The sequence below is a fragment of the Leishmania mexicana genome, chromosome 17 (assembly GCF_000234665.1).
Source record: "Leishmania mexicana MHOM/GT/2001/U1103 complete genome, chromosome 17".
Lineage (NCBI taxonomy): Eukaryota > Euglenozoa > Kinetoplastea > Trypanosomatida > Trypanosomatidae > Leishmania > Leishmania mexicana.
In genome coordinates, this window is record NC_018321.1 from 157,673 (window position 1) to 181,746 (window position 24,074).

Below are 24,074 nucleotides of genomic sequence, written 5' to 3' on the forward strand. Positions count from 1 at the left end.
TATAGCATGTAGTGTTCGTTTCTGCCGACCGGTTTTGTTAGGACCCCCCCCGCCACGGCCATAGGCGCCACGCAATGCCACAGCTTTGCGAACAGGCAAACAGCACACCAATGGCGGGGAGGGTGACGCGCGCGATTAACTTTAGCCTTCTACATCCATGCTGCCGTCCAACTCCGCCGCATTTGTGTAGCTGTTGCTCTTGTGCTTCGGGGTGAAGCGGAACTGCTTCTCGACAGGCCCAAGCAGCAGCTCACTTATGCGGATCCAGTCCTTCACGCTATCGCTGGACATGAGCGTCTCCAGCTCATCGCGGCCTTCGTAGAACGGCGGACGCTCGTTGATGCGCTGGGGCAGCCGCTCCAGCAGCCCAACTGGAACATAGCGATGAAGAAACGACAGCCATTCACACAGGAAGCGCCGCGTTGTCATGACACCGCGCTCGTCCGCCCCCCAGTGGGCCATTCCGCATGCGCAGAACTCCTTCAGCATGCCCAGCCGCTCCGAGCTGCTGATGTCCTTCACCTGGCCGCTCTTGATCTCTTCAAATAGCCACGGCTTGATGAGGGCGCCGCGGCCGATCATGTGTGAGGTAATGTGCGGCTGCCGCTCCCGGTGCTCGAGGACGTCCTCCAGGGACATGATGTCGCCGTTGCCAATCACCGGCAGCGAGGTGAGCTGCGCGCACTGGTCCACGTAGTCCCAGTTGGCGAGCTTGGTGTAGCGCTGCTTGCGAGAGCGGCCGTGCACCGTCACCGCTGCGGCGCCCCACGTCGAGTACCGATGGATTTGCTGATGCAGCGTCGGCGTGTCCTCGTCGAGGCCAATGCGGCACTTAATCGCCACAGGGCGGCTCTGGTGAATCGCCAGGCTCTCCACGACATCCCGCAGCCGCCCTGTGCGCTTCCAAAGCCCGCAACCGCAGCCGGACTTCACAATCTTCTCCACCGGGCAGCCGCAGTTGATGTCGAGGAAGTCGTATGAGAAGCCGGACGCCTCCAGCGCGTGCGCAAAGGTCGCCGCCTCCTCCGGGCGAGAGACGGCCAGCTGGATGCCGAAGATGTCCTCGCTCTCGTGCCGGCGCAGCAGCGACCACTCGCTCTTCTGCAACCGATTCAGGTTGAAGACCACAGCCATCTCGCTCAGCGTGACGTCCGCACCGAATGACTTGCAGACGCGACGGAAGGGCAGATTGCCGACCGTGGTCAGTGGCGCCAGTACCAGCTTCTCGGCGAATAGACCGCGCGAGCTTGACTGGCGCGCAATCACCTCGCGAAGGCTCTCCTCCGTCCGTGTGGGGCGAGCCGTCGGCTCATCGCTGCTCGATTTCGTGGTCGCGTCAGGTGTTGGTGTTTCTGTTATGGGTCCCTCCTCGGCCGAGGAACTGCGCTCACGCTTCTGCCCAATTACCGGGAGGAGGTCACTCGCCTCGGCGGCTGTCGCTGATGCTGTCTTCTCGGATGTCTCCGTCGTGATAGCATCAGCGGAGGCAGCCCCGTCCTTGCTGACGGGGCTCTGTTGCTGCTCTCGCTCCCGCTGCTGCTGCTGCTGCTGCTTGGGCTGCTGCTTGGGCTGCCGCTGCTTCGCTTCACGAACAGCCTTCTTGATCTGCTGCAGCGTCGGCCCAAGAAAGAAATTTTTCTCTCCCTCCCACGAGGGACGCTGTGTGCCCTGCACAAACCCTGAGTGCTCACGCGCGGCGCCCTTGTTCATGCCGCGCGTACGGCCCTCCGCATCGAGGCTGACACGCGCCGGGGCTGGACGCAAGTACTCCGCCTTCACTGGACAGACGCCCTTCTCTGTCGTGATCGGCGGGCGAGCGGTAGGTTCCGCGGCGGGCATCGCCACCGGCATTGCAGGGGCCGCCTCTGGCTGCCTCGGCTCACTCATGGCTCGCTTCACGCGTGAAGGTGCGGTGGCCGCAGTAGCTCGGTGCCGTTTCGAATGCCTGCGGAACGCTTCCCCGCTGCTCTTTGCTGTTACACACACTGGTGGGTAGCGAGCGTGCGCTGCACAGCTCCGTCGACGCGCGCGTGCGTGCAAAGCGAGCCGTGACGGATACAACGGAAACCGAACGCAAAACACTGAGACAAGACGGACGAACAGGCGAGAAAGATGGAAAGGCATCTCAGGTAGACAACAACCTCTTCGGAAGAAGTCGGGGCATGCGCACGAGGTTGACATTGAACTAAAAGCTCGACCGATCACTCCCTCAAGTCGCTGTGTACAAGAGGGCACGAGGCGCGTACGAAGAGCCAGCTCGAGGGGGGCACCGGCGAGAGGGAGCGTGTGTGTGTTTGTGGGGGGGGGGCGTCTGCACAAATACGTAGCGGCACCTGCCCTCAACGTGCTTTTCCTTCGTCTCTCTCCCTCTCTCTATATATGCGGGCTGCCCACTGTGCTGTGTGGCAGCAGTTGCTTCCGCTTTGCCTTCGTGCGAGCGTCGCCCCTTCTCCGGCGCTCACACGTGTATGTGTGTGGGAGGGGAGGGGAGGGGGACAACTGCAGGAGCACGCGCTGGGGCACATGCGCTAGCTAAAAAATAAGGCGAGCAGCGGGGCTGAGCCAACGCCAGAGCCTCTGTGGTGGCTAAGAGACGGCGCCACCTCCTTCGCACTCGAGAATACGCCACCGCAGCTATGCAGAGGGGTGGCAGCCCAGCCGCGCTACGTCCATGCCTATGTCTGCCGGACCAAACTTCGCCGGCATGAGATCTGCCAGTCGCACCACCTTTGCTCGCTGTGCATCGAGCGCGACGAGAATCAGCATGAACTCCTCAAAGTTCTCGGAGAGGTCGGCCACCTCGACCAGTAGTTGTCGGCACAGCCCGCACGGGGGGCAAAGAGTGTCCGCCGGAGGGGGGTTTGTCGGGGTGGCGACGGCGCAGCTACGGCCGTACACAGCCACAGCGTTGGCGCGCCGGCGGCCCTCCACGTTGGCTCGCACAATGGCACAGCGCTCGGCACAGCATGACTGCAGCGTGCAGTTCTCGTAATTGCACCCGGCCGTGACGCTGCCGTCGTCGTGCAGAAGGGCGGCGCCAACGGAAAAGTTCGAGTATGGGGAGTAGGCATTCTTTTGCGCCGCGACGGCCGCCGCCGCCGCCCGCTGCATCTCCACCGGCAGCCTCGTCAGGGACATGAGGTCATTCCGCACCACCGGTGAAGACCACTTGATGGCGGGCATTGGCGTCTTTCTTCCCTCCTCGTACGGGTTTGCAAGGGTTCCTCTGCTGCGGTTGCGGTCCTCAGCGACGGGTGCGTGTGCAGTGCCCGTCCGCCGACAGTCATCGCTCGCTCGGATATCGCACAAGAACGGCGGTATGACAAGTTCAGAGAGGGGGAAAGGGGGAGGGAGGACAGCTGAAGTCTCATACTAGCTTTTTTCTTGAGCGGAGAACAGCATCAGCGAGCGTCGCGCGCTGCCGTACGCGCCAGCACGCACACGCAGCGAGACCGTGCCCACACACACGCACACACATACACACGCAAGCGGAGTAAGGCATGCGCGGTGCACGCACCCTTGGCTCGTCTTCTCGCTTTTCTCTTGCAGTGTGTGTGTGTGTATGCCCCATTATGACGGAGACGGTGAGGTGAGCGAGGTGGGGGTGAAGGGGGCCACACCGGCCCAGTGCATGGCCTCACAGGGCCCCAGCACACCCCCACTCTCCTCTCCGTGCGGGAGAAAGCCAGGCAGTCCCGCCCCTGCCCTACCCCCAGCCAAATGCCGAGCCGCTCGTGGCCGCGACGAGGGTCGAGCACCGACGACGTGCGGGGGTCAGAGCGATGCACGGCGACTGGTGTCGGCGGTCAGGTGGTGGATGGCGTGGCGTCGGAGCGACCTGCGACCGCGAGCACGCTTGTGCCGCCGCCGTGACAAGCAGAGCGCCAGCGTGGCTCGAAGGCATCTGTCACGCGGCCCTCGCTGCCCACTGGTGGAGGGAGCCTGCGCCACCGCGAGGCGGGGGGGGAGGGTGCACGAGGGGCGGTGGCCGGCATGGCGGGAGCGGCTGTGAGGCGGCCTGCGGAGTGGGGTGTGGGTGGAGCTCGATGGCGAGGCCGTGCGCCGGTGGCGGAGCGGGCGCATTGCTGTACCGGCGTGTGTCTAGGGCTGCGTCGCGCCACGCGACGGCTGGCCTGTGGCAGGGCCGGGGAGTCTCGAGGGCGGAGGTGTGGACTGCGCGTTGCCTGGCAGAAAAAAAGGCGTCATCCTGAGAAGAACAAAGGAAACAGCAAGAAAGCATGCGCCGCTGTCGAACGGGTGCGCGGGTGTGGCGCGGTCCGCCCCTCTCCCACCTCGGCCTCCTCGCAGCGCCTGCTGTAACGCAGAGAGTCGTTCGAAGGGCAGTGCCGGGTGATGGATTGAGGCCGGCGCAGGGCGGGGGCGGCGGCAGAGGGGGCACGCAGACACCGTGAAGAAAAACGTAACAAGATGAACAAGTGAAACACCCACAGAAGCAACGGCAGTGTAGCACAAGCATACCCTCCCGCACACCAAATAGCAGAGAAAGACGTGGGTGGGGGGAGGGAGGGACGTAACCGTGAGCGTGTCGTCGATGCGTGCGGGCGATGAGAAGCTGCTCTTCGCGCGTCCACTATACCTTGCACCAGCCCTTCTCATCTAGCCCTCTCTGTGGACTGTCCGAACCTTCTTTGAAGTTTGCTGCGCTTCTTCCAGCGTGCATGACGACCACCCGAGGCGAAACACTCTGGTGGGGGAGGGAGGGAGAGAGGGAGGGAGAGAGGAAGGGATCGCTGAGGTCACCCTACATCACGGGGTCGACATTCATGCTCTCCAGCATCGCCCAATAGGCGTGTATGAACGCTGCAACGAACGCCACAAACGTGTACTCGGACACCACAAACATGGGAATCACCTGAAGGTTGCGCGCCCAATCGTCACCACGGGAACTGCTGCAACAGCGGTTGCCGCTACCGTGCCCCCCATCTCGCTGCATCGTGGTGTGCCGCTGCAGTTGCCGAACCGCTGCCGCCCGCCTGTACTCCTCCACGGCAACTGCGCTCGTAAGTACCGCCACTGCCTGGTCCGTCGGCAGCTCCAGCGCAGCCTGCACCTCGTCCGCGGACGCCTTGTTGAGCAACCGGCAGAAGGACCAGAAGGGCAAGCAGTAGGACTCCTCAACGGCAAAGTCCAGGTACACCTCCTCCGCCGCTCCGATTGTGCACCACCCGTTCGCCTCCAGCTCTGCGTAGAACACCTCCGCATCCATCAGCAGCACACTCACCTGATGCGCTAATAAAGACGCCGCGGGGCCACCACTCAGCGCTGTAGCCGCAGCAGCAGCAGCGCCGGCACCAGTTGCCGAGGCTATTGACGAGGACCTGCCCCATCCGTTGACGTTACTGAAGCCACTACCGTTTAAATCCCCTTCGGGGGCGCCGGCCCCGTTCACGCTTCGGCCCCCACCAGCAGTCACGTCTTCGGGCGAGACGGCCGTGTTCAAGCAGGAAACACACGGAGACCCACCGAAGGACTTCGATCGCGTGGTGGGTGCCACCGCTGACGTTTCTGTGATGAGCGCGCCACCAGCGGCGGTCCTCCTGCGGTCATCGGGAAAACTACCAGCTGGAGTGAAGGGCGTTCCCATCGCGCTAGACAGTAGCGGCGATGAGGTGCCGTTAGGGGGGCTGTTACCACCATCTGGCGCGACCGGAGCGTTAAGCGGCGTCACGTTGCTTGAGGGTGACGATGACTGTGGCGGCGTATTCACACAAGTCGACAACGTGGCGGCCGTCCTGTGGGAAATGGGGGGGTTTGACTTCGACGTCAGCGGGGGACTTTTGCTGAAGGGGAGCGATTTGGCCAACTGCGATGGCGGCGCCAGGACCTCCACCACCCCCAGCTCCGGAGCCCCGTCCTCCGCATCCCACGACGCTGCCACCGCACCGACATCTGCGCTCAGAGTGGTACACGGCATCGATCGATGCTGTCCTGGTGTGCTATTCCATGTCATGGGCACGACGAAATCGTCGCCATCGGCCGACGCGTCTGCGCTAGCGGCCTCAGTGGGGAGAAACGTAGCCGACAAGCGTAGCCGCAGCGACTGTTGAGCTACGTACGACGGATGGCGCAGACGAGTGGTGCAACCGAGCCTCACGTCGCCAGCGGTCGCCATGCTGCGCAGGCGACGCTCGAAGCGCTGCCGCTCGTGCCGACGGTCCCGCTCCTGGTGCTGCACAAGCCGAAGCATCCACTCCGCAAAGTGCGCCGCCGCGGCGTGGCGAACGTTGTCCGTGACAGGCTGACTGACCGCCGACGGGGACGACCTAAGCGACGGGGAGCTCTGCGTCGGTGACACAGTGCGCACACTAGACTTTGTGGCCATGATGTCCATCTTGCCCGGAAGCGGCACGGGCCCATCAGCCAGTGCGTTCAGGAAGGCTTCGCGGAAGTGCAGCAGCATGAAGGAGGTCACACTCTGGCTGTGGTGCTGCTCGTGGTGCTGATGCAGTGAAAAAGTCCCGACGACGCTAGGCGACGAAATGTGATGTCGACGTGTGCGCCCCGCCCCGCCAGCGCTAGTGTTGCCGCCATGGCCAGCCTGTGGCTGCGCTGCGGATGCGGCCTTTACAGCCTCAATGCGCTCGCCGACGTGAAGACAGCAGTGCCAGCAATGCAGCGCCGCATATGTTTGCAGTACCTCTGCGAGCTGGTCCGGCAGGACATCGCGACCCACCGTTTTGATGCCCCAGTCCATGAAAAAGCTAATGTCGGTAGAGTTGATGCGGCCATCGCGGTCGTTGTCCAGCATGTACAGCAGCGAGACGCGGTAGAGGCTCACCAATAGCGGATCTGGCAGGTATTGCAGCGCGTGACGCAGCTCGTCAAGCGTGTAGTACTCAGGTGTCAGCGAGACCAGCGGCCCGAGGGCCTCGGGCGGCGGCGGAAGCTGCACATCCGCTGAGCGAGTTGCTGACAATGACAATGGCATGGACTGCTCTGCATCCCGCGATGACCGTGCGGCTACTGAGACCGATTCCTCAGTGCAGGACGCCAGCGACGCTCGTCTATAGCCGCAGGCGCACAGCAGCTCGTCCTCGTCTGCCTGCTCCTCCTCCTTCAAGCGCAGTAAGGCTCGCTGCACAGAAGACTCCGCGTAGGAGGCGGCTTGGCCCATTTCAAGTGTGGGTGCGTGCACCAGGTTGGTGCGGAGCAAGTGTCACGTGCGCTGCGGCGGTGCCTGGGTCTAAGCCAGGACACACAGAAAAAGAAAAGGTGAGAAAAGGTAGCAAAGATGTGAAGTGCTCGTCGCTGCAGACCCCCGCCCGCGCTCTCTGGTGGATGCAGCAGTCAACGGGCGTGTGCCGGTGCCGCCGTGACAACGAACGGGAGCGTCCCGCAACCGACACCGCCTCGCTGCCTCCCCGGACGCGCACGGGTATATGGGGTGGAAAACGAAGGGCGGCACCGCTGCTGTCGCCTTCTTGATGGTGCGCTGTGTGGCCTTACTTTGTTTTGCGCGGCGCCGGTGCTTGCGCGGATCGGCTGAGTAGCTGACGGCCGTGTGCGTGCGTGCTCATGCAGAGGTGGAGGAGCGAGAGAGAAAGAGGAGAGGAGAGGGGAGGGGAACGTGAAGTGGCGTGATGACGTGCGGATGGAGGATGAGGGAAAGGGATCGCCTCCCCACACACACACACAGATTCTGAACCAAAGAGGAGAGGCTGTGTTGCGCGTTCAGCGACGATGCGCGACGCCGCTTGATGGTGTTCAACCTGCCTGCCTGCCTACCCCCTCATCGTGGAAAGCCGCGCCACATGCCGCAATAAGGACTCAAGCATAAAGGCAGCATACACGTCTTACCGTTCGCACTGCAGAGCCACGCCATCACACACCCACACACGCACACATCATGCGGGGCGGGAAGGCTTTCCTTTGGATACATGCGCGTGTGCTCGAAGAGGGCGCCCATCACGCGTACCTACACAACGACAGCAGTAGTCAGAGAGAAGGAGAGACGGGCGCGCGCCTCCGTACAAACGAACAAAAAGCGCTGGCGTGGTGGTGGGAGGCGGTGCACGGAGACGAGCAAATGCGTCAGAAGCACGCAGAGACAGTGACACTGGAGAGAGCCTGGCAGGCGAAGCGATGACGGGGAACGGAAGCGCACACAGAGGCACTGCACAACTACGCAACAGGAAACGTCAAGCGAAGATCGGCATGCGTGCATGCCGAACCAACTCGCTGTGCGCCCCTCCCCCTCCTCCCCCCTCTTCATCCTCCCCCGCCACCTTCACCGTCACTTGTGCTTGAGCACCGCCAGCACCACGGTAATGATGATGCACACCACAATGGCAATAGCACAGCAGATGACCAGCCTGTCGCGAGCCATGCGGCGCATAAAACACTTCAACTCCGTGCTCGCACGCCCGAGCTCGGAGCGCATCTCGTCCAGCTCGGCAGCGGTTTGCTTGATCTGCTCCGTCTGCGCCCGCAGCGTCGTGGCTGCCTCGTGTCCGAGCGTCTGAGTCTCGTTCAGCAGCTTCTCCGAGCGCCCAAGAGACTGCAAGGTGCTGTGCTGCACCTCGTTGATGCGCGTCGCCGCCTGGCGAGCCTCCGCACGGTTCGACATCAGCGGGGCGTCCTCTCCTTCGGCGTCATCGTTGTCGCCCTCGCGCAGCGGCCAGTGCACGCCGGTGCGGCGTTGGCCTTGAGACGGCACCGCACATGTAGCGACCGCCATGGATGCGGCGGTGCTCTGGGCGGCACGTTCTTTGCTCTGCTGCACCCACTCACGCAGTGACGCAATCTTCCTTGCATGCTCGCTTGCGTGTGCTTCGTACACGCCGCGCTCCGCACCGTCCAGCAAGCGCATCTCAACTCGGAGCTGCTGCAGGAGTCGACTCAGCCGCCGTAGAATGTCCTGCGCTTTCGCGAACATCGCGGCACGCGCAGAGGAAGAGTTGACGTTACCACCCTCTCCTCTACCGGCGCCGTTGCTGCTACTGCTGCTGCCGACCCCGGCGGCAGCCTGCTGGCGTGGTGCGCGCACGTCGAGAGGAAGTGCTTCGACCTGTTTCTCGAGGTCGAGCAGCTCTTCATGATACAGGGCTGCGTCCGTCATGACGTAGCGGTGGTGCTCTCTGGAAAAGGTTTGTGTATGCGAGTATGGACGGTGGTAATAATGGTGGTGCCGACAGCGATATACTTTTCTGCCCCTTTGTGTCGCGCCTCCAGTCGGGCGTGTGTAGCAGCAGTGGTCGAAGTACTAACCGGTCGCGTGGCGCCCTTGTGGGGGCGGGTGGGAGGGGTAAGTGGGCATGCGCGTATGGAGAACACGGAACGGAACAAGAGCAAGAGGGATAGGGAGGGGATGGCGAGGGGGCAGATGCCACGTGAGCACACCCCAGTACACGCGCAGAGACGAGTGCGAGGGCGCTCAAGATCATGGCGATTCCGCGCCGAGCTGGTAGAGCCGAAGAGGGGATTAAGAGGAGCTGCAGCTCCAGCACGCGCATGTGTGTGCGTGTGCAGTGAACGAGAAACTCGAGGGAGACGCGAGGAAGCCGGTCTGTGAAGAAGCCTGTGGGCATGCGTGCAACCCTACAGCCTGCGCGTACGCCGCACACACTCCCTCGTGTCGTTGATGCCTCCTCCCCCATCCTTCACGAGCATCTCCGCGCCAGGCAGGAGTCACACGCATTCCGTTGCCGCCTCATATGTTCGCACATCGTCGATTACGACCTGATATTCGGTGCGCTTTGTTTTGTTGTTAGTCGCCAAGTCGGCGCTTTCCGTGGGGCACGCATCAACAAGATTTTCGTGTCCGGCAAAAAGGGGGGGGAGGGGGGAGGGGGGGGGGGCCAAGCGTCACGTCCCTCGACCATGTGCGTGTGGGCGTGGGTTGGGGGGAGGGGGGCGACAGCATCACAGCACGAAGGAACGTAGCCCGAGAGTCATCAACGGGGAAAAAGAAAACACAGGAGACCCGAAAGTGGAAAAAGAAAGAACGCGATGCCGCCCGCGAAACAAAAGGGAAGAGAGAACGTGCGTAGTGTCTGCGGTGGGTGTAACGGGTGGGTGGGGCAGGAGCAAGAGCAAAAGCAACGAGAAGGAAGAGAAACGGGAAGGTGGGGCGTGCGCGCGGACGTGTACCCCATCCACGTGAGCGTGTGCACGTGTGCAGGTGTCGGTGGAATGTGTCCTTGCTGAGAGATGAAAAACTGGCAGGCGGCACCGCAGGCGCACACGCGCTTACACCTGAGCGCCCGCAGATGTGTGCCTGCGGACACACCAACACTCACCATAAGGGGGAAGAAGAGGGGGAGGTGCAGACACTCGAATGCACACGGATGGCGTCGCCAGTCGACGTCATCCGTGTGCGTCACCCTCCCCTTGCCGATCGCTTCCGGTTGTTCCTCTCTGCTTCCGACTCGTCACGGCATACCGGCCTCACTGCGAGAGGGGAAGGAGAAAAACGAAGCGGGACGCCCCACGTACACACACACAGACAGACACACATACACACACACACACACAACGACAGAGAAAAATAGACAGACAGGCATGAAAGGGCGTGTCCGTGTGCGCGGCAGGGAGCGAACTCGAACAGCAACGTACAAGCGAAGGAAAAGAGCGAGAAGTGTCCGGGCACACGAGAGCGCAGGGCACCACAACAGTAACCTATGCCATGCAAGAGGAGGGGGAGGGCACAAGTGAAGCGCATGGGTGAAGAGGAGAACGTGGCAATGCCGATGAGGACGGCAAACGACGATACACCGGCGCGTTCGGGAGTTTCGGTCATGCAGAGAGCTGTGCGCATGTGTGCGTGTATGTGGAGCGGGGAGAACAGCCAGTTCCCGTCACCGCCGATCATTCCCCCCTCCCTCACCACCACCACCACCACCACCGTCGCCCCCGCATAATCCGTGCGCACGCACAAACGAACAGCACTGAAGCAGCAAAGAAAAGTTAGAGAGATGCAGAAACGGGGGAAAAGTCACAGTAAAAGACGGTGCGCCATCGCCTACGGATGCACAGATGTATGCACGTGGGCCCGTCGGTAGGTGGGTCGGTGGACGCACCAGCGCGCGCGTCTCCCGTGCCGGCTGCCGTGAAGAACGGCACCGAATGATGCGGAGGACATCAGATATATAAGTGAGAGGCCTAGCATACTTTCGAGAGGTCGCAAGCGACCACACACACGCAAGCAGACACACAGGCACACATGCGTGGCAGACGATGGAGCACACCAACGTGCGAGTGCACAACTGGAGCATCATCACTAATTTTAGATCACAGCGAAAACTCTACGGAGACGCGAACGACCCACGCGCGCGCCACCACGGGCAACATCAGCGGCTCAGTGGAGAGGAGAAAAGAAAACGGGAGAAAAACAAAAAGGCGCTCGCTAGGAAGTGCACACAAACACACACACATGCTCCTAATCATGAACAGTCAGGTGTGCATGCGCAGTGGACAGCATGCATTCGGGACTGCACACGTACACACACCCAAGCGAACAGAGAGCACGCAAGGGAGGGGGAAGGGGGGAGGAGGGAAAACGCGACGATGTGGGTAGCACCGAAAATAGAAAACAGAGCACAGAGCATCAGGCCAAGTGCGCGAGAGACAGAGGAGGACGATAACGTGGAAGCGAAGCCAGTGAAATTTCATGGAAAGAGCGCGAGAGATGCACACGCACACACACGCACACAGACACACACAACTGTGCGTGTCCCTCGCAACAAACACCAACGAACAAGAAGGGGAAAAAAAATACACCGAACAACACGACTAGAGCGAGTTTTTCTCTATATCCACCGATCGACTGAGGGAAGTGAAAGGGGAAAAGGGTTGCGCGCACCCACACACCCACACATATATAGAAGAGCTCATGACGAGGCAGCGGCCACGACACAGAGCACACCCCAGCGCTGTGTGTCGCCATGCAGTGCGCGGTGCGCGACATACATCTCTGTTCGCGCACCTGTCTGGGGACTCGAGAGGACCAAAAACGTAGATGCTGCCCTCTCAGGATGACGCCTTTTTTTCTGCCAGGCAACGCGCAGTCCACACCTCCGCCCTCGAGGCTCCCCGGCCCTGCCACAGGCCAGCCGTCGCGTGGCGCGACGCAGCCCTAGACACACGCCGGTACAGCAATGCGCCCGCTCCGCCACCGGCGCACGGCCTCGCCATCGAGCTCCACCCACACCCCACTCCGCAGACCGCCTCACAGCCGCTCCCGCCATGCCGGCCACCGCCCCTCGTGCACCCTCCCCCCGCCTCGCGGTGGCGCAGGCTCCCTCCACCAGTGGGCAGCGAGGGCCGCGTGACAGATGCCTTCGAGCCACGCTGGCGCTCTGCTTGTCACGGCGGCGGCACAAGCGTGCTCGCGGTCGCAGGTCGCTCCGACGCCACGCCATCCACCACCTGACCGCCGACACCAGTCGCCGTGCATCGCTCTGACCCCCGCACGTCGTCGGTGCTCGACCCTCGTCCCGGCCACGAGCGGCTCGGCATTTGGCTGGGGGTAGGGCAGGGGCGGGACTGCCTGGCTTTCTCCCACACGGAGAGGAGAGTGGGGGTGTGCTGGGGCCCTGTGAGGCCATGCACTGGGCCGGTGTGGCCCCCTTCACCCCCCACCTCGCTCACCTCACCGTCTCCTGTGATCCGGGAGCACAAGCAGCAGACGCAGTCGCCCACAAGAGGCAGTGGCAACAGGAGGACAGCATGCGGGGGTCGATGACTGGGGAGGGGAAAAGAAAGGATTTGGGTGCCACAGAGCAGGCACAGGCTAGACACGCATCAAGAGCAGGTCTTTCGGATCAGCACTATTTCCGCCCGTGAGCATCACGCCCCTTACATCAGCTTGAAGAAGGGGTGGTGCATGAGCTCCCTCGCAGAGGGCCGCTTTTTGCGGTCTACGACAAAGATGGCGTTGAGCATGTTGATGAGCTCCTGGCTGATTTCCGTCGGCGACGTCATGGTCGTGGCTGGAGACGCCACCCTGAAGGACTTTGAGAAAGTCGACGCGAAGGACCCAGTCATGCTGGCGGTGTTGGAGTTCGACAACGTGGCGTCGAAACTCGCAGAAGCCTCCGCAGTGATGTTGGTGGCTGTTAGGGTTGTCATCAGGGGATCATGCGGTCGCTCGAGGTGCGTTGTATCGTCCAAGCAGCCAATCTTGAAGAGCAGCGCGATGGGTTCCGGTGAGGAACCGGTTTGGGCGTTGTACCACGGCATTTGGCCCGTGAGGAGCTGCACCACCGAGCAGCCAAAGGACCAGATGTCAGACGCGGACGAGTAGGTCCCCTGCACGCACTCGGGGGCCATGTACGCTGCCGTCCCTGCGAGTGCATTCGATTTCATTGTGCGGTTGTTGTCGCTGAGAACGAGGCTAGTGCCGAAGTCGGTCAGCTTCACTGTACCGTCGGAGCTGAGCAGCATGTTCGCAGGCTTCACGTCGCGGTGAATGACGCCGCGTGAGTGCAGATAGGCGAGTCCCGAGACCACATCGCGCGCGTAGCGACGCACGACGCCCTCTCGCAGCACCCCGCGCGGGTGATGGCGCAGCACGTCCTGCAGCGAGCCCGACGGCATCCACTCCATGTAGATGCGCGCTGTCTCCTTCATGACCATGAAGGCAACCACACGCACGATGTTCGGGTGCGACAGCTCCGTCAGCACTGTGTACTCCTGCAGCACCTCGCGCACCGCCACGCTGTAGGCCTTGGACGAGTCCAGCGGCAGCTCCTTTGCAGCCAAGTAGCACCCGGTCACCTCGTCCCACGCGCGGAACACCTTGCCGTAGCTGCCCTGGCCAAGCGGGACGTCCATCAGGATCTGGAAACGGTCGATCAGCTTCAGTGTGTCGTTGCACGAGCACTCCTCGTTGCAAATCACCACCACGTCTTCCGCCTGCAGGAGCGCCTCAATCGACCGCTCCGCCGACTTCTCCACCCCGGCGATGCTGACGCTGCTGTTGTTCGCACTGGAGATGCTGGGAGAGGCGAAGTCCATCTTGTCGCTAGAGCCGAACCCGGTCACTGCCGAACACTGCAACCCGGATCCTGGAGAGCGAAGAGCATGCACAGGGCTTTGGGCCGTCGCATCACCGTAGCTACCATGTTGGCCGCCAGACTCAGGCGCGCTGCCGTCCGAGGAGACGACGCCCTGGACACCGCTGTTTTCCCGCTTCGCCCCCGGGGACGTCGACTCGTATGTCATCATGAGCGCCTTATCCGTCGCTGCCAAGGCGTTGTTGGTGAAGTCGCGCCACTGGCTCCAGAGTCCATCCAGCCCATCTTGAAAGATCCGGCGAAGGATGGCGGCCTCTTTTTCGTCGAAGAGCGCACACACCACATCCACCTGCCGAATCCACATGGGCGGCTGTTCTCCCTCCTGCGCGCTGTTAAACTCGTACAGCGTCAGCAGGGCACCGCGCACCCCCGCGTCTAGGAGAGCGGTGGAATGTGCGCCGTTCTCGAACAGAGAGGTAGCCGAGGTCGGCAAAGATGCACCGTCCACCGCGACGGTAGACAACGGGCTGCACACCTCCGCTGCCTGCCCTTCCGCTGCGCCGGCAGCGGAGGGTGAAAGCGCGTCGCTGTTGTTGGCCGCCTGATGAGGCAATGGCTGCGTAGCAGTATGTGCTGCGTCCGCCGTCTTGGCACAGTCGTTTCCCTGGAGCTGCGTAAGTGCTTCACGGAACGCGGAAAAGTCATCCTCTGGTATCAGCTTCAGCGCCGCGGCCGCCTTTTTCGAAACCTCCGCAGACACGTGTTGGGCCGACTCGCAGTACGTCTTGAACATGCGAACAGCGCAGTTGAACTGGTATATGGCACTGTAGTGCATGTTCACTAAGCCGAGCGCGGTTTCCGGGGAAAGGGTTGAGTCTAACGCTGCACCGATGTCTGCAAGACGGCTGCTATCGCTGCAGCCGCTACCTGTGGTGATGTTTGGCGGCTGCTCAGCACGGGTAGTCTGCGTCGTCGTCGATGGCGCCACCGACTCCGTCTGCACTGAGTTCACCAGCGTGCGCAGGGAGATGAGGATGGAGTGCACCAGCCGTACCAAGGCGCGGCACGCCACCTCATAGAGCAGGACTGCATTGCGCAGACGTATCGTTGCAATGGCCATGCCAGTCGGGCAGATCAAGAGGCTTGGGTCCGTCACGGAGACCGTCTTGATGAGCTCCAGTGTGTCGTCGAGCAACTCCTTCCATGCCGCAGGAGTCGCACGACCCGACGAGGAATCAGAGGCCGGGCACGCGGAGCCGCTGAGAGAGCAGTCGTCCGAGTCGCACAAGATCTCGCCGCGCACCAGGTCCAGCGTCGGGTGACGGAAGCGGTACTCGCAGAGAGCCTCCATGTAGGCCGTGTTAGCAATGAAGAAGCTTATCTCTCTTTCAGGGATATCTAAGATGGGGTCGATGTGCACCGGAAGTGCGTCATTCCCGTGCGAGAGCCACGAGCTCGCCCCTTTACTGTACGTCCCCTTCTGCTTCAGCTGCTCCAGGAAACAGGCTGTCAACGGCTTCACAGCTTTATTACTGCCGACGGCGTTCGTCGACTTTCCTCGACTACGCGCTGGCTTACGCCCTCCCGCGCCGGGCTTGATGGGCTGCAGCGAGCCTGGAAGTCGATCCCCGCTAAGGTTCCCCTGTGGGGTTTGCTTGATCACGTCAACGAGATGCGACACCTGAAAGAGCGATGCACCGGTAGCGTGCACGCTCTCGATGAAGCTGCGCGAGCCGCGCCAGAGCAGCGCGAAAAGTAGGTTGGATGTCTTGCCAATCACCCACAACTGCCCTGTCTCCATGCGGTCACACATCTGCGCCACCAGCCAGTCGCACATTTCTTTTTCCGTGCACAAGCCGTTCTTGGACGAGGTGAGGGAGACGATGAAGTCGACCAACTTTGCGGGCACCGGTGTCGCGTCGTTCTTCGTCGCTTCCTTGAACGCGAGGATGCTCTTGGTGCACTGGAAGCGGCGCACCTCGAGCGGAATGCCCTTCGCCGCCACGTCCACCTCGTCCTTCCCGCGCCGCACAGAGGCGCCTGAAGACTTGACCGAGAATAAGTCGGTGCCTGTGCGCTCGCGCGAAAGGCCGCCGGTTCGCGAGCCGCTCTCGACAGCATCGCCGTCGATGAGGTCCTCTTCCCGGTCATCGTATACGTTCGCCACCTCATCAGGCCTGCAGGAGAGCAGTTCATCGTTATTCTTTCCTGGGCATATACAGTCAGTGAGGCTGTACGCGCCATCTAAGTTCGCCGCTGCAGCGGCGGCCGCCGCCTCCAGGTGCTGCATCACGTCGTTCACATCCGCCTCTTCTGACGTCGCCACGGATGTGCCCGAGCCAAGGCTGCTGCTGCGGTGACGGTGAGGACGCAGGCGACCGCCCTCGCGCACGTCCTGGTTCAAAGATATGGTGAAGTCGTGCATGGTCGACTCTCGACGCCTACTTTTCACAGTCTCTACTTCAATGAGCGACGAGCACGCGCATGTGCGCACCAGCACGAGTGCGTATTGTTATGCACTCGTTGCACGTCTCCGCAAGAGCGCCGTTGATGTGGTGGCTCCGGTCCCCCTTTTCAGATCAGCCGCGCACGCGCACGACAGCAGCGTCGAGTTTTTCGTTAGAGGGAAAACACGGTGGAAGAGAGAGACGAGTTGTAACGCCACAACGCGCAGTACAACTGTAAAATAGTGAGGAGGTGGGGGGAGGCAGAGCCACAGACAGGGAGGGAGGGGGGATGGGGAAGGTAACGAGAAGCGCGTGCACGTGGGGAGAAGTCCGTGTGTTTAACCAAGGCAAGAACCAACAACAGTAAAGGGAGGGAAATAATACAGTCGAGGCGAGCACCCCCTCCACACCCACACACACTCGACACAATACCGAAGAAACGTGGGCTGTAGGGGCAGACAGTGAGAAGGGGGAAGGGGAGGGAGGCAGACGGAGGGAAGGGGGTAAAATAATACAGAAAGAACGCGACAGCGACTGCACAGCCAAAACAACTAAAACGTAGCCGACAATAAGTGCGGGCGTGGATGCGTATGAGGTACAGAGTGCTGACAGACGGCGGGAGAGGCTGAGGTGCACCGCCGTGCAATGATATCGCAGGCCGACCCAACCTTCGCAACGACGACGCTCTCCACGTGCGCTGAGGTGCCACACGCAGGAGCTCAATATCCAGTCTTCGCTGTACCTCTCCTTGGCGTAGATCCCGAAAGCACACGCGGATAAACCAAAAAAAGAAAGAGAGACACACACACACGGAAGACACGCAAGATTACTTCAACGCTCACTCGTCGCTGTAGCTGTGGCGCCTGCTGCACGCCAGCAGCGAAACACAAAGAAAAACGCGAACTCCCCCGAAATATGTACGCGCGTGTGTATGTAGCCGGAGCGCATACACACACGCGAAGCGGGAAAAATAAAAGAGAGAGAACGAAAACGACGTTGACGAGAGAATTGACCTCCTTGTACACGTACGCCTCTGCCACACCTCACCCTAGTAGAGCGCGCGCGTGTGTGGAGGTGTGGGGGGAGGGGTGGGGAGGGTACGGGTTTGGCAAAAGAAGGGGAGAGTGAAGGCCGAGCGTACACTCTGGTGCGCACACACACACACGCTCAAACAAGCAAGCAGGAAAGACACCGCGGCAGCGACAGCAGGAGAAGGAGGGGGGGGAACACGATTGGCGAGTTCAAAGTACACCAGGGAGAACAACAGCAAAAAGCTAGCAGCGGGAGCAGCACCAACACTCAAGAAAAGAATGAGGGGAGGGGGGAGGTAGCAGTGGTGCACACACGCACACACACCGAGAGAGAAGAGTGAGCGATGCAACGAGGCCAGCACCGAGACCAGAATCGACAACAGGAAAAGACGGCGTGAGAGAGAGAAAGTATGACGGGGTGAGTGGGAAGGGCAAAGACCACAGCGAGTAAATAATGAAAAAAAACGAAGGTGAGCCTCTCTATTCAGGCGTGTGTGCGTGCTTGGGGGAGAAGGGGGAGGTGGAGAAGGATTGCAGAGGTGTACGGGTGGGTGACGGGCTAGCAGCTATGCGTGTACCTCCGAAAGCAGAAGCACATATATATATATATATGTATAGCTATATAAAAGAATAAAAGAGTGGGAGAAATCGCTTTGCCTCGTCAGTGTGCGGTTCACTTTTTTCCGTTTTCCCCCGTGATGTTGTTTGTGGCGTTTTTCGTTGTTCGAATGTACCTGGGGGGGGGGGGGGGTTGTGCGGTGGCGATGACGCACTGTGCGTGTGTGTGTGTGTGTGTGTGTGTGTGTGTGTGTGTGTGTGTGTGTGTGTGTGTGTGTGTGTGTGTGTGTGTGTGTGTGTGCAGCTATCCAACATGCGCACACGTTGGCACACGGTCTGGGGTCGTCAGGGACTTGCAACACACGCTGCGCGGAGAGCTCGAACGAGTGATTCGATTTCTCTTCTGCCGCCTTCTCCTATTTTTCGTTTTGTTTTTTCACGTTGCGTTGCGGTGGCACCCGCGAGACACCAACACGACGCAGCACCGGCGCTTCACGCCACAGCACACCACGACGCAGCAGCGAGAGTGGGTTTTCGCCGTCCTCTGCGGATAGTTGTCGTCGTTGTGGGTTCCTATTTCGTGTCCTGTGGGGCGGGGGGGGGGGGGGGGGATGATGCTTGGTGAGGCTCGCAGGCGCTTGCACACACTGCGGTGCGGGATACTGGCCTGTCGTGGCGGCGATAGCCAAGACTGATCCCGCGCTCGTTATCACGTGATGACGTATATAAGGAAAGTGTGCACGCACATGCGCGGATGTGGAATTAAGTGTGGAGGAGGAGGCGGGGGTGGGACAGAGAGAGAAGATAAGCGAGGAAAAAGCGAACAGTGTATCTGGAAAAGTAAGAGATGAGTGCGGGTGTGGGCGTGCAGCGCACGGAGAGCAAGAGGGACATGACTTTTTCTACTCCAATGTGAGCCCACTCCGCTGCCAGGCAACGCGCAGTCCACACCTCCGCCCTCCAGCCTCCCCGGCCCTGCCACAGGCCAGCCGTCGCGTGGCGCGACGCAGCCCTAGACACACGCCGGTACAGCAATGCGCCAGCTCCGCCACCGGCGCACGGCCTCGCCATCGAGCTCCACCCACACCCCACTCCGCAGGCCGCCTCACAGCCGCTCCCGCCATGCCGGCCACCGCCCCTCGTGCACCCTCCCCCCCCGCCTCGCGGTGGCGCAGGCTCCCTCCACCAGTGGGCAGCGAGGGCCGCGTGACAGATGCCTTCGAGCCACGCTGGCGCTCTGCTTGTCACGGCGGCGGCACAAGCGTGCTCGCGGTCGCAGGTCGCTCCGACGCCACGCCATCCACCACCTGACCGCCGACACCAGTCGCCGTGCATCGCTCTGACCCCCGCACGTCGTCGGTGCTCGACCCTCGTCCCGGCCACGAGCGGCTCGGCATTTGGCTGGGGGTAGGGCAGGGGCGGGACTGCCTGGCTTTCTCCCGCACGGAGAGGAGAGTGGGGGTGTGCTGGGGCGGTGTGGCCCCCTACCCCGTCATCAGAGGGCAGGGGATTTAAAAAAAGTTCAAAGGTTGATGGAGAAGGAGGTTAGCTCTTCTGTTGTTAGGCGCTGCCGACAAGGATGATGACACACTGCGTGTGGACCGCACCCACCACTCTGATAAGCTGCAGCGGCAAAGGTGCGCACACACACACACAAGGTCAGCAGAAAGACGACGACAACAACGAAAGGGAGTGAGAGCGGCCTTTTGGCTACTTACTGGTCGCTCCATCGATGCATCTACGCGCAACCGACGAGCACGCATGCGGCCTGCATCGCTGGAAGAGGGCGGTAGAACAGCAAAACAAGGCCACCGTATTCTCTTAGTGGTATGCGAGTCGTTGCTTTCTGCACCCGCCCGCCTGCCACTTTCTCAAGATCAACTCGCTCACCTCCACATCCACGATGCCACGACCCCGCCGCGGCTTCTCTGGCATCGCGCCATACGGATGCACTGGCAAGCAAGGGAGACGGGAAAGTACGATGCACAAAAGGAAAAGGATACGCCGAGGTTGGGTGAGGCAGAGAAAATAGGAAAAGCCTGCGTGCGTGTGTGTGCGTGCAAGAGAGAGAGGCCGGCAGGGAATACGTACAAGGGCAAGCGTTCACAGAAAGACGCACACGCACTCGTCACGCATCCGCGTGCACTTCGCTCGATCTCGCGGGTCTTACTTGCCGCCCCTTGACTTGCTTTACTGTCCATATAGATATATATATATATATATTACCATATTATGATGGCTGTGAAGCAATACATGCTTCTGCCCCCACCACCACCACCACTCCATCACTGCCTCTCAAGGCACGCCAGGGGAGGCTGCCGCCATCACCCTTTCCCCTGCCGTGGCATCCCGGGTGAGGGCAAAGCCTGGCATCACGCCGTAGAAGGCCTCACAGGCCGCAATATTTGTGGCATTGTGGTACGCACCATCGCTCGTCAAAATCGTCCCCACTGTAATGGCGCACCCGCCGCCCCACTCCCGCGCCCATGCGCCGCGCCCCTTGGTGACCTCGTCAGCCGGCACCCGCAGTATGAGCTTGTACACGTTCGTCCTCATCATTGCATCGGCGTCTGTGAGGGGTGGCATGTACTCGCTGCGCCGGCACACGGGGCAGCCGTTGTTCTCGTTCACCTCGCCGTCTACGACAGCAGGCTTGTAGTGGTAATGCGAGCCGATGCATTCAACATGGAAGCAATGGCCGCACAGGGTGCGCAGCACCGGCAGAGGACTGTGCAGCAGCTGGAGACAAATCGGGCACACGTCCGCTTCATCGATCAGGTGGTCATCCGCCATGCCAGCCGCAAGCGCATGCTGGCTTGCCATCGCGGCGGCATCCGCGGCGGCGGCAGTGTCGCCACACCCATCCGTCTCCGTCAAGAGGCTGCTGATATTGGTGACGGAGCAGCGCTGTTTCCAGTCCTGTGGAGGCACAGGCAGACTCGCATGCACGTCGGCGGTCAGCTCCATCTCCTCGGAGAGCATCGGGCACGCAGCGCTCAGCTCGGCCAGCCGATCCACAGGAAGGACCCAGCCGACGGGCATCACGCCGTACGGTGAAACGCCCATGACCACCTCCACCGTCATGTCACCCTCACTCTCCCCGCAGGCGAACGCGCGCACGGAGTGCACCCTCACCTTGGAGAGGCGACCAAAGGCAAAGGGAACGCGCAGATGCGGGTTGGGGTGCACTGCGCGCAGCAGCCGCATCTCGCTGCTCTTGTAGTAATAGTAGCTACATGCAACGCATACATCGTACCCGATGCAGCCCTCGTACTCCAGTACCACCTCGCTGCGCACGCCGCTGTCGAGCACAGCTTGGAAGCTGACACGACGCTCCGTCACGCAGCACATGTCGCACTGCACGCCGCCGAGGGAGAAAATGATCGGGTTGCTGAGTTGCAGGCGAAACGCGTTTGTGGGGTTGATAAGCACCGTCAGTTCGCCCCCGCGCGGGTCATAGGTCGGCGATGCCCAGTGCTTCACGATTACCTTCTCTGCCGCATGCAGCGCACGTGGGTCATGATCGCCCTTCTCATCTTGCTTCACGGCCGGCATCTCCGTGAGGGGCAGCTGCATCAGCTCCGTGATCAGCTCCAGCTCCTTCTGCGACAGAGAGGGTGCCAGGCGGCAGAACCCGTCGTTGAAGGTACGGCGCTCCGGCTGCTCGATGCACGGAAGCAGCGCACCCACACCCTTCCCTGGCACTGTGTCCGCCACCAAGCGTGCAAGAGGTGTGCTGCACGGCGCCGGGCTCCGCACAAACTCGTATGCCATCGTGATGGCGTCCTCACCGCGAGTTTGTGGCCCCAGAAACACCTGCTGCGGCGGCACGTTGGCGCTGTTAGGGCCGACGGCGGCCTCGGTGCCCTCATCTTCGCTGTCGTCGTTGCCTTCATCCCGGGAGTTGCCATCGTCAGTCATGATGCTTTCCGCATCCACCGCCGACGACGACGACCGTGCCGTGGTGGAGCTTTCAACATCCACTTCGCCCGGAGCGCCTGCGCGACGCCCCACCGTTGCCGGCGCCTCAGGAGGCACCATCATGAGCGTCACCAGATGCCCGTTCGCTTCCCCCAGCCACTTGTTGAGAAACTGCCGGAGCTGCTCCTCCCGGTCGTCCGCCCACTGCGCCCTCAAATTCAGCGGATAGCGTGGCCATGTCAGCACACAGCGGCAGATGCGCACAACCTCGGCTGCGGCCTGCTTGACCTGGGCTACCGACACGGAGCCTTGGATGATGATGGACGCGTAGCACGAGAAGAAGAAATTATGGATGCTGTCACGCAAGCGAAAGGCGTTGTCCGGCAGCCCCACACGTATGCTCCGCTTCACCTCCCTCGAAATATAAAAGCCCTCTAACTCCTCCCCATCACCCTCCTCGTCATCATCGATGCTGCTTCCCACGTGTTTCAGCTCTCCTTCGCTGGCAGAGGCGGCGGCACCGTCCTCGTGTGCCCCTGTTGCCGCCGTCTCGCAGCTGCCGCGGGAAGTATATGAGAAGGCCCGCGCAGCAGCGTCAGAGAGCGCCGCATCGACGCCCCCTGTGCCTTCTTGCGCAGCACGGTTGCGCAAGTACTGGCAACGCTGCTCCACCCGCTTTCGCCGTACCGCCATGTAGTAGATTAAGGTGTGCACGGCACGAAAGTAGTCCTCCATCTGCTCCCCGAACAGCTTCGCTCCTATGCAGATGAACTGTTGCAACCACTCGCTCGGGGCCTGATCGTACAGCTCGAGCTGCCGCACACGCTCCCTCTTCTCATGATCCGCATCGCTCGACAGCGACGATGCTGCTGTGCTCGACGCTGAAGAGGTGTGGCAAGCATCGCACCCGTCCCATGGCTGGGAGGACGCTCTGCGTCGCTGCTCTGAGCCCGTGCTCCGGTATAGCCGCCGCCCATGTGTTTTGGCAGGCTCCCCTGACGCATCACATGTCGAAGCAGCCTCGGACCGCAGCAGCAAATCGCCACTTGGAAGCGACGCAGGCGACACAAACCCACTGCCCTCACGGAGGCTTCCGCGGCTGGCGGGGAGATGGGAAGCTTGATCCGCTGGTGACGTGGCCGCTGTTGATTGAGCCGCTCCGTCACCATCGACCCTCTCAGATGCGGCGGCGGGCGTGGAAAACCGCGATGACGACGCGGCAACCTCATCCGCGGCAGCAATGGCCCCGGCGTCCCCTGCGGTTCCCGTGCCGGAGCCTGTGTGACGACTCCTCTCGGCACACGCCTCATCGTCGTCGTCGTCCTTGTCCTCCTCGGACGAATCGCTCTCTGAGACGGAGATGTCGATCACCTCACCCAAGAGACGGCGGTTCCGACGATCGAGCCTCTTCTTCTGCTCGAGATGGATGTCGTCCGGAAGCGACGCCAGCAGCGCTCGCGCTGCCCGGAGCGCGTTGATGAGCTCGTCGCCTGTGTAGGAAATCTCGCCCACGGCGTCGCGAAACGCCTCGGCGAAGTTCATTTGTGTTAATGTAAAGGTGGAGGGAGGGGGGAGAAGGCGACACCCACTCGCTCACACACACACACCTATGCACACACGTTGGCCCATTCAAGGGCACGGGAGGAGGGGGAGCAAGCAAAAGCCGATGTCGGTGTGCAATGGGCCGCGACGCGGATCGCACAACAACGGTCCACAGCGGCACCTGATGACGGTGACGGCGACAACGAACACAGAAATATATGTATAAGCCGCACGAGGTGGAGGAGGGTGGAAGAGTTCCCAGGCGGCCTCGAAGCTGAGAGAGCGCGCGCTCGCTCGCGCCCTTTTGTGTTGTCTATCTTGAATGGGTCAGTGCTCAGGTGAAAAAAAACGCGAGCGGTTTTCTCTGTGTGCGTGTGTGTGTGTATGGGTATGGCTGCTCGGCCGGGGGTGACGGAGAGAGCGAGAGTCCGCAGAGAGAGGGTAAGTGGGTGATCCTTTACCAGTGGCAACACACACCTAACAAGAAGAGAGAGCGCCCCGCTGGCTGCGGGGGGGGGGAAGAATTCAGATAGCCCAGGAGCACGCAAGAGGCAGCTTTCATTGTCAGATAGGGAGAAGAATGACGCGTAGCTGTTGTC

At 61.5% G+C, this 24,074-nt stretch overlaps 6 protein-coding genes across 6 annotated transcripts; all 6 read right to left on the minus strand.

Moving 5' to 3' along the window:
• Positions 1 to 141: 141 nt before the first annotated feature.
• Positions 142 to 2,124, minus strand: LMXM_17_0350 (conserved hypothetical protein; the record flags this gene model as incomplete). The annotated part of the gene is made up of 1 exon (XM_003873848.1): positions 142 to 2,124. The coding sequence occupies one exon, from the start codon at positions 2,122 to 2,124 to the stop codon at positions 142 to 144; it is 1,983 nt and encodes a 660-aa protein (XP_003873897.1).
• Positions 2,125 to 2,634: 510 nt separating this feature from the next.
• Positions 2,635 to 3,183, minus strand: LMXM_17_0360 (cytidine deaminase-like protein; the record flags this gene model as incomplete). The annotated part of the gene is made up of 1 exon (XM_003873849.1): positions 2,635 to 3,183. One exon carries the CDS (start codon positions 3,181 to 3,183, stop codon positions 2,635 to 2,637), a length of 549 nt encoding a protein of 182 aa, XP_003873898.1.
• Positions 3,184 to 4,762: 1,579 nt separating this feature from the next.
• Positions 4,763 to 7,135, minus strand: LMXM_17_0370 (hypothetical protein, unknown function; the record flags this gene model as incomplete). The annotated part of the gene is made up of 1 exon (XM_003873850.1): positions 4,763 to 7,135. One exon carries the CDS (start codon positions 7,133 to 7,135, stop codon positions 4,763 to 4,765), a length of 2,373 nt encoding a protein of 790 aa, XP_003873899.1.
• Positions 7,136 to 8,254: 1,119 nt separating this feature from the next.
• LMXM_17_0380 (conserved hypothetical protein) lies at positions 8,255 to 9,079 on the minus strand (the record flags this gene model as incomplete). Its single annotated transcript, XM_003873851.1, has 1 exon — positions 8,255 to 9,079. The coding sequence occupies one exon, from the start codon at positions 9,077 to 9,079 to the stop codon at positions 8,255 to 8,257; it is 825 nt and encodes a 274-aa protein (XP_003873900.1).
• Positions 9,080 to 12,816: 3,737 nt separating this feature from the next.
• Positions 12,817 to 16,401, minus strand: LMXM_17_0390 (putative protein kinase; the record flags this gene model as incomplete). The annotated part of the gene is made up of 1 exon (XM_003873852.1): positions 12,817 to 16,401. The coding sequence occupies one exon, from the start codon at positions 16,399 to 16,401 to the stop codon at positions 12,817 to 12,819; it is 3,585 nt and encodes a 1,194-aa protein (XP_003873901.1).
• Positions 16,402 to 20,307: 3,906 nt separating this feature from the next.
• On the minus strand, positions 20,308 to 23,475 carry LMXM_17_0400 (hypothetical protein, unknown function; the record flags this gene model as incomplete). The annotated part of the gene is made up of 1 exon (XM_003873853.1): positions 20,308 to 23,475. The coding sequence occupies one exon, from the start codon at positions 23,473 to 23,475 to the stop codon at positions 20,308 to 20,310; it is 3,168 nt and encodes a 1,055-aa protein (XP_003873902.1).
• Positions 23,476 to 24,074: the final 599 nt, after the last annotated feature.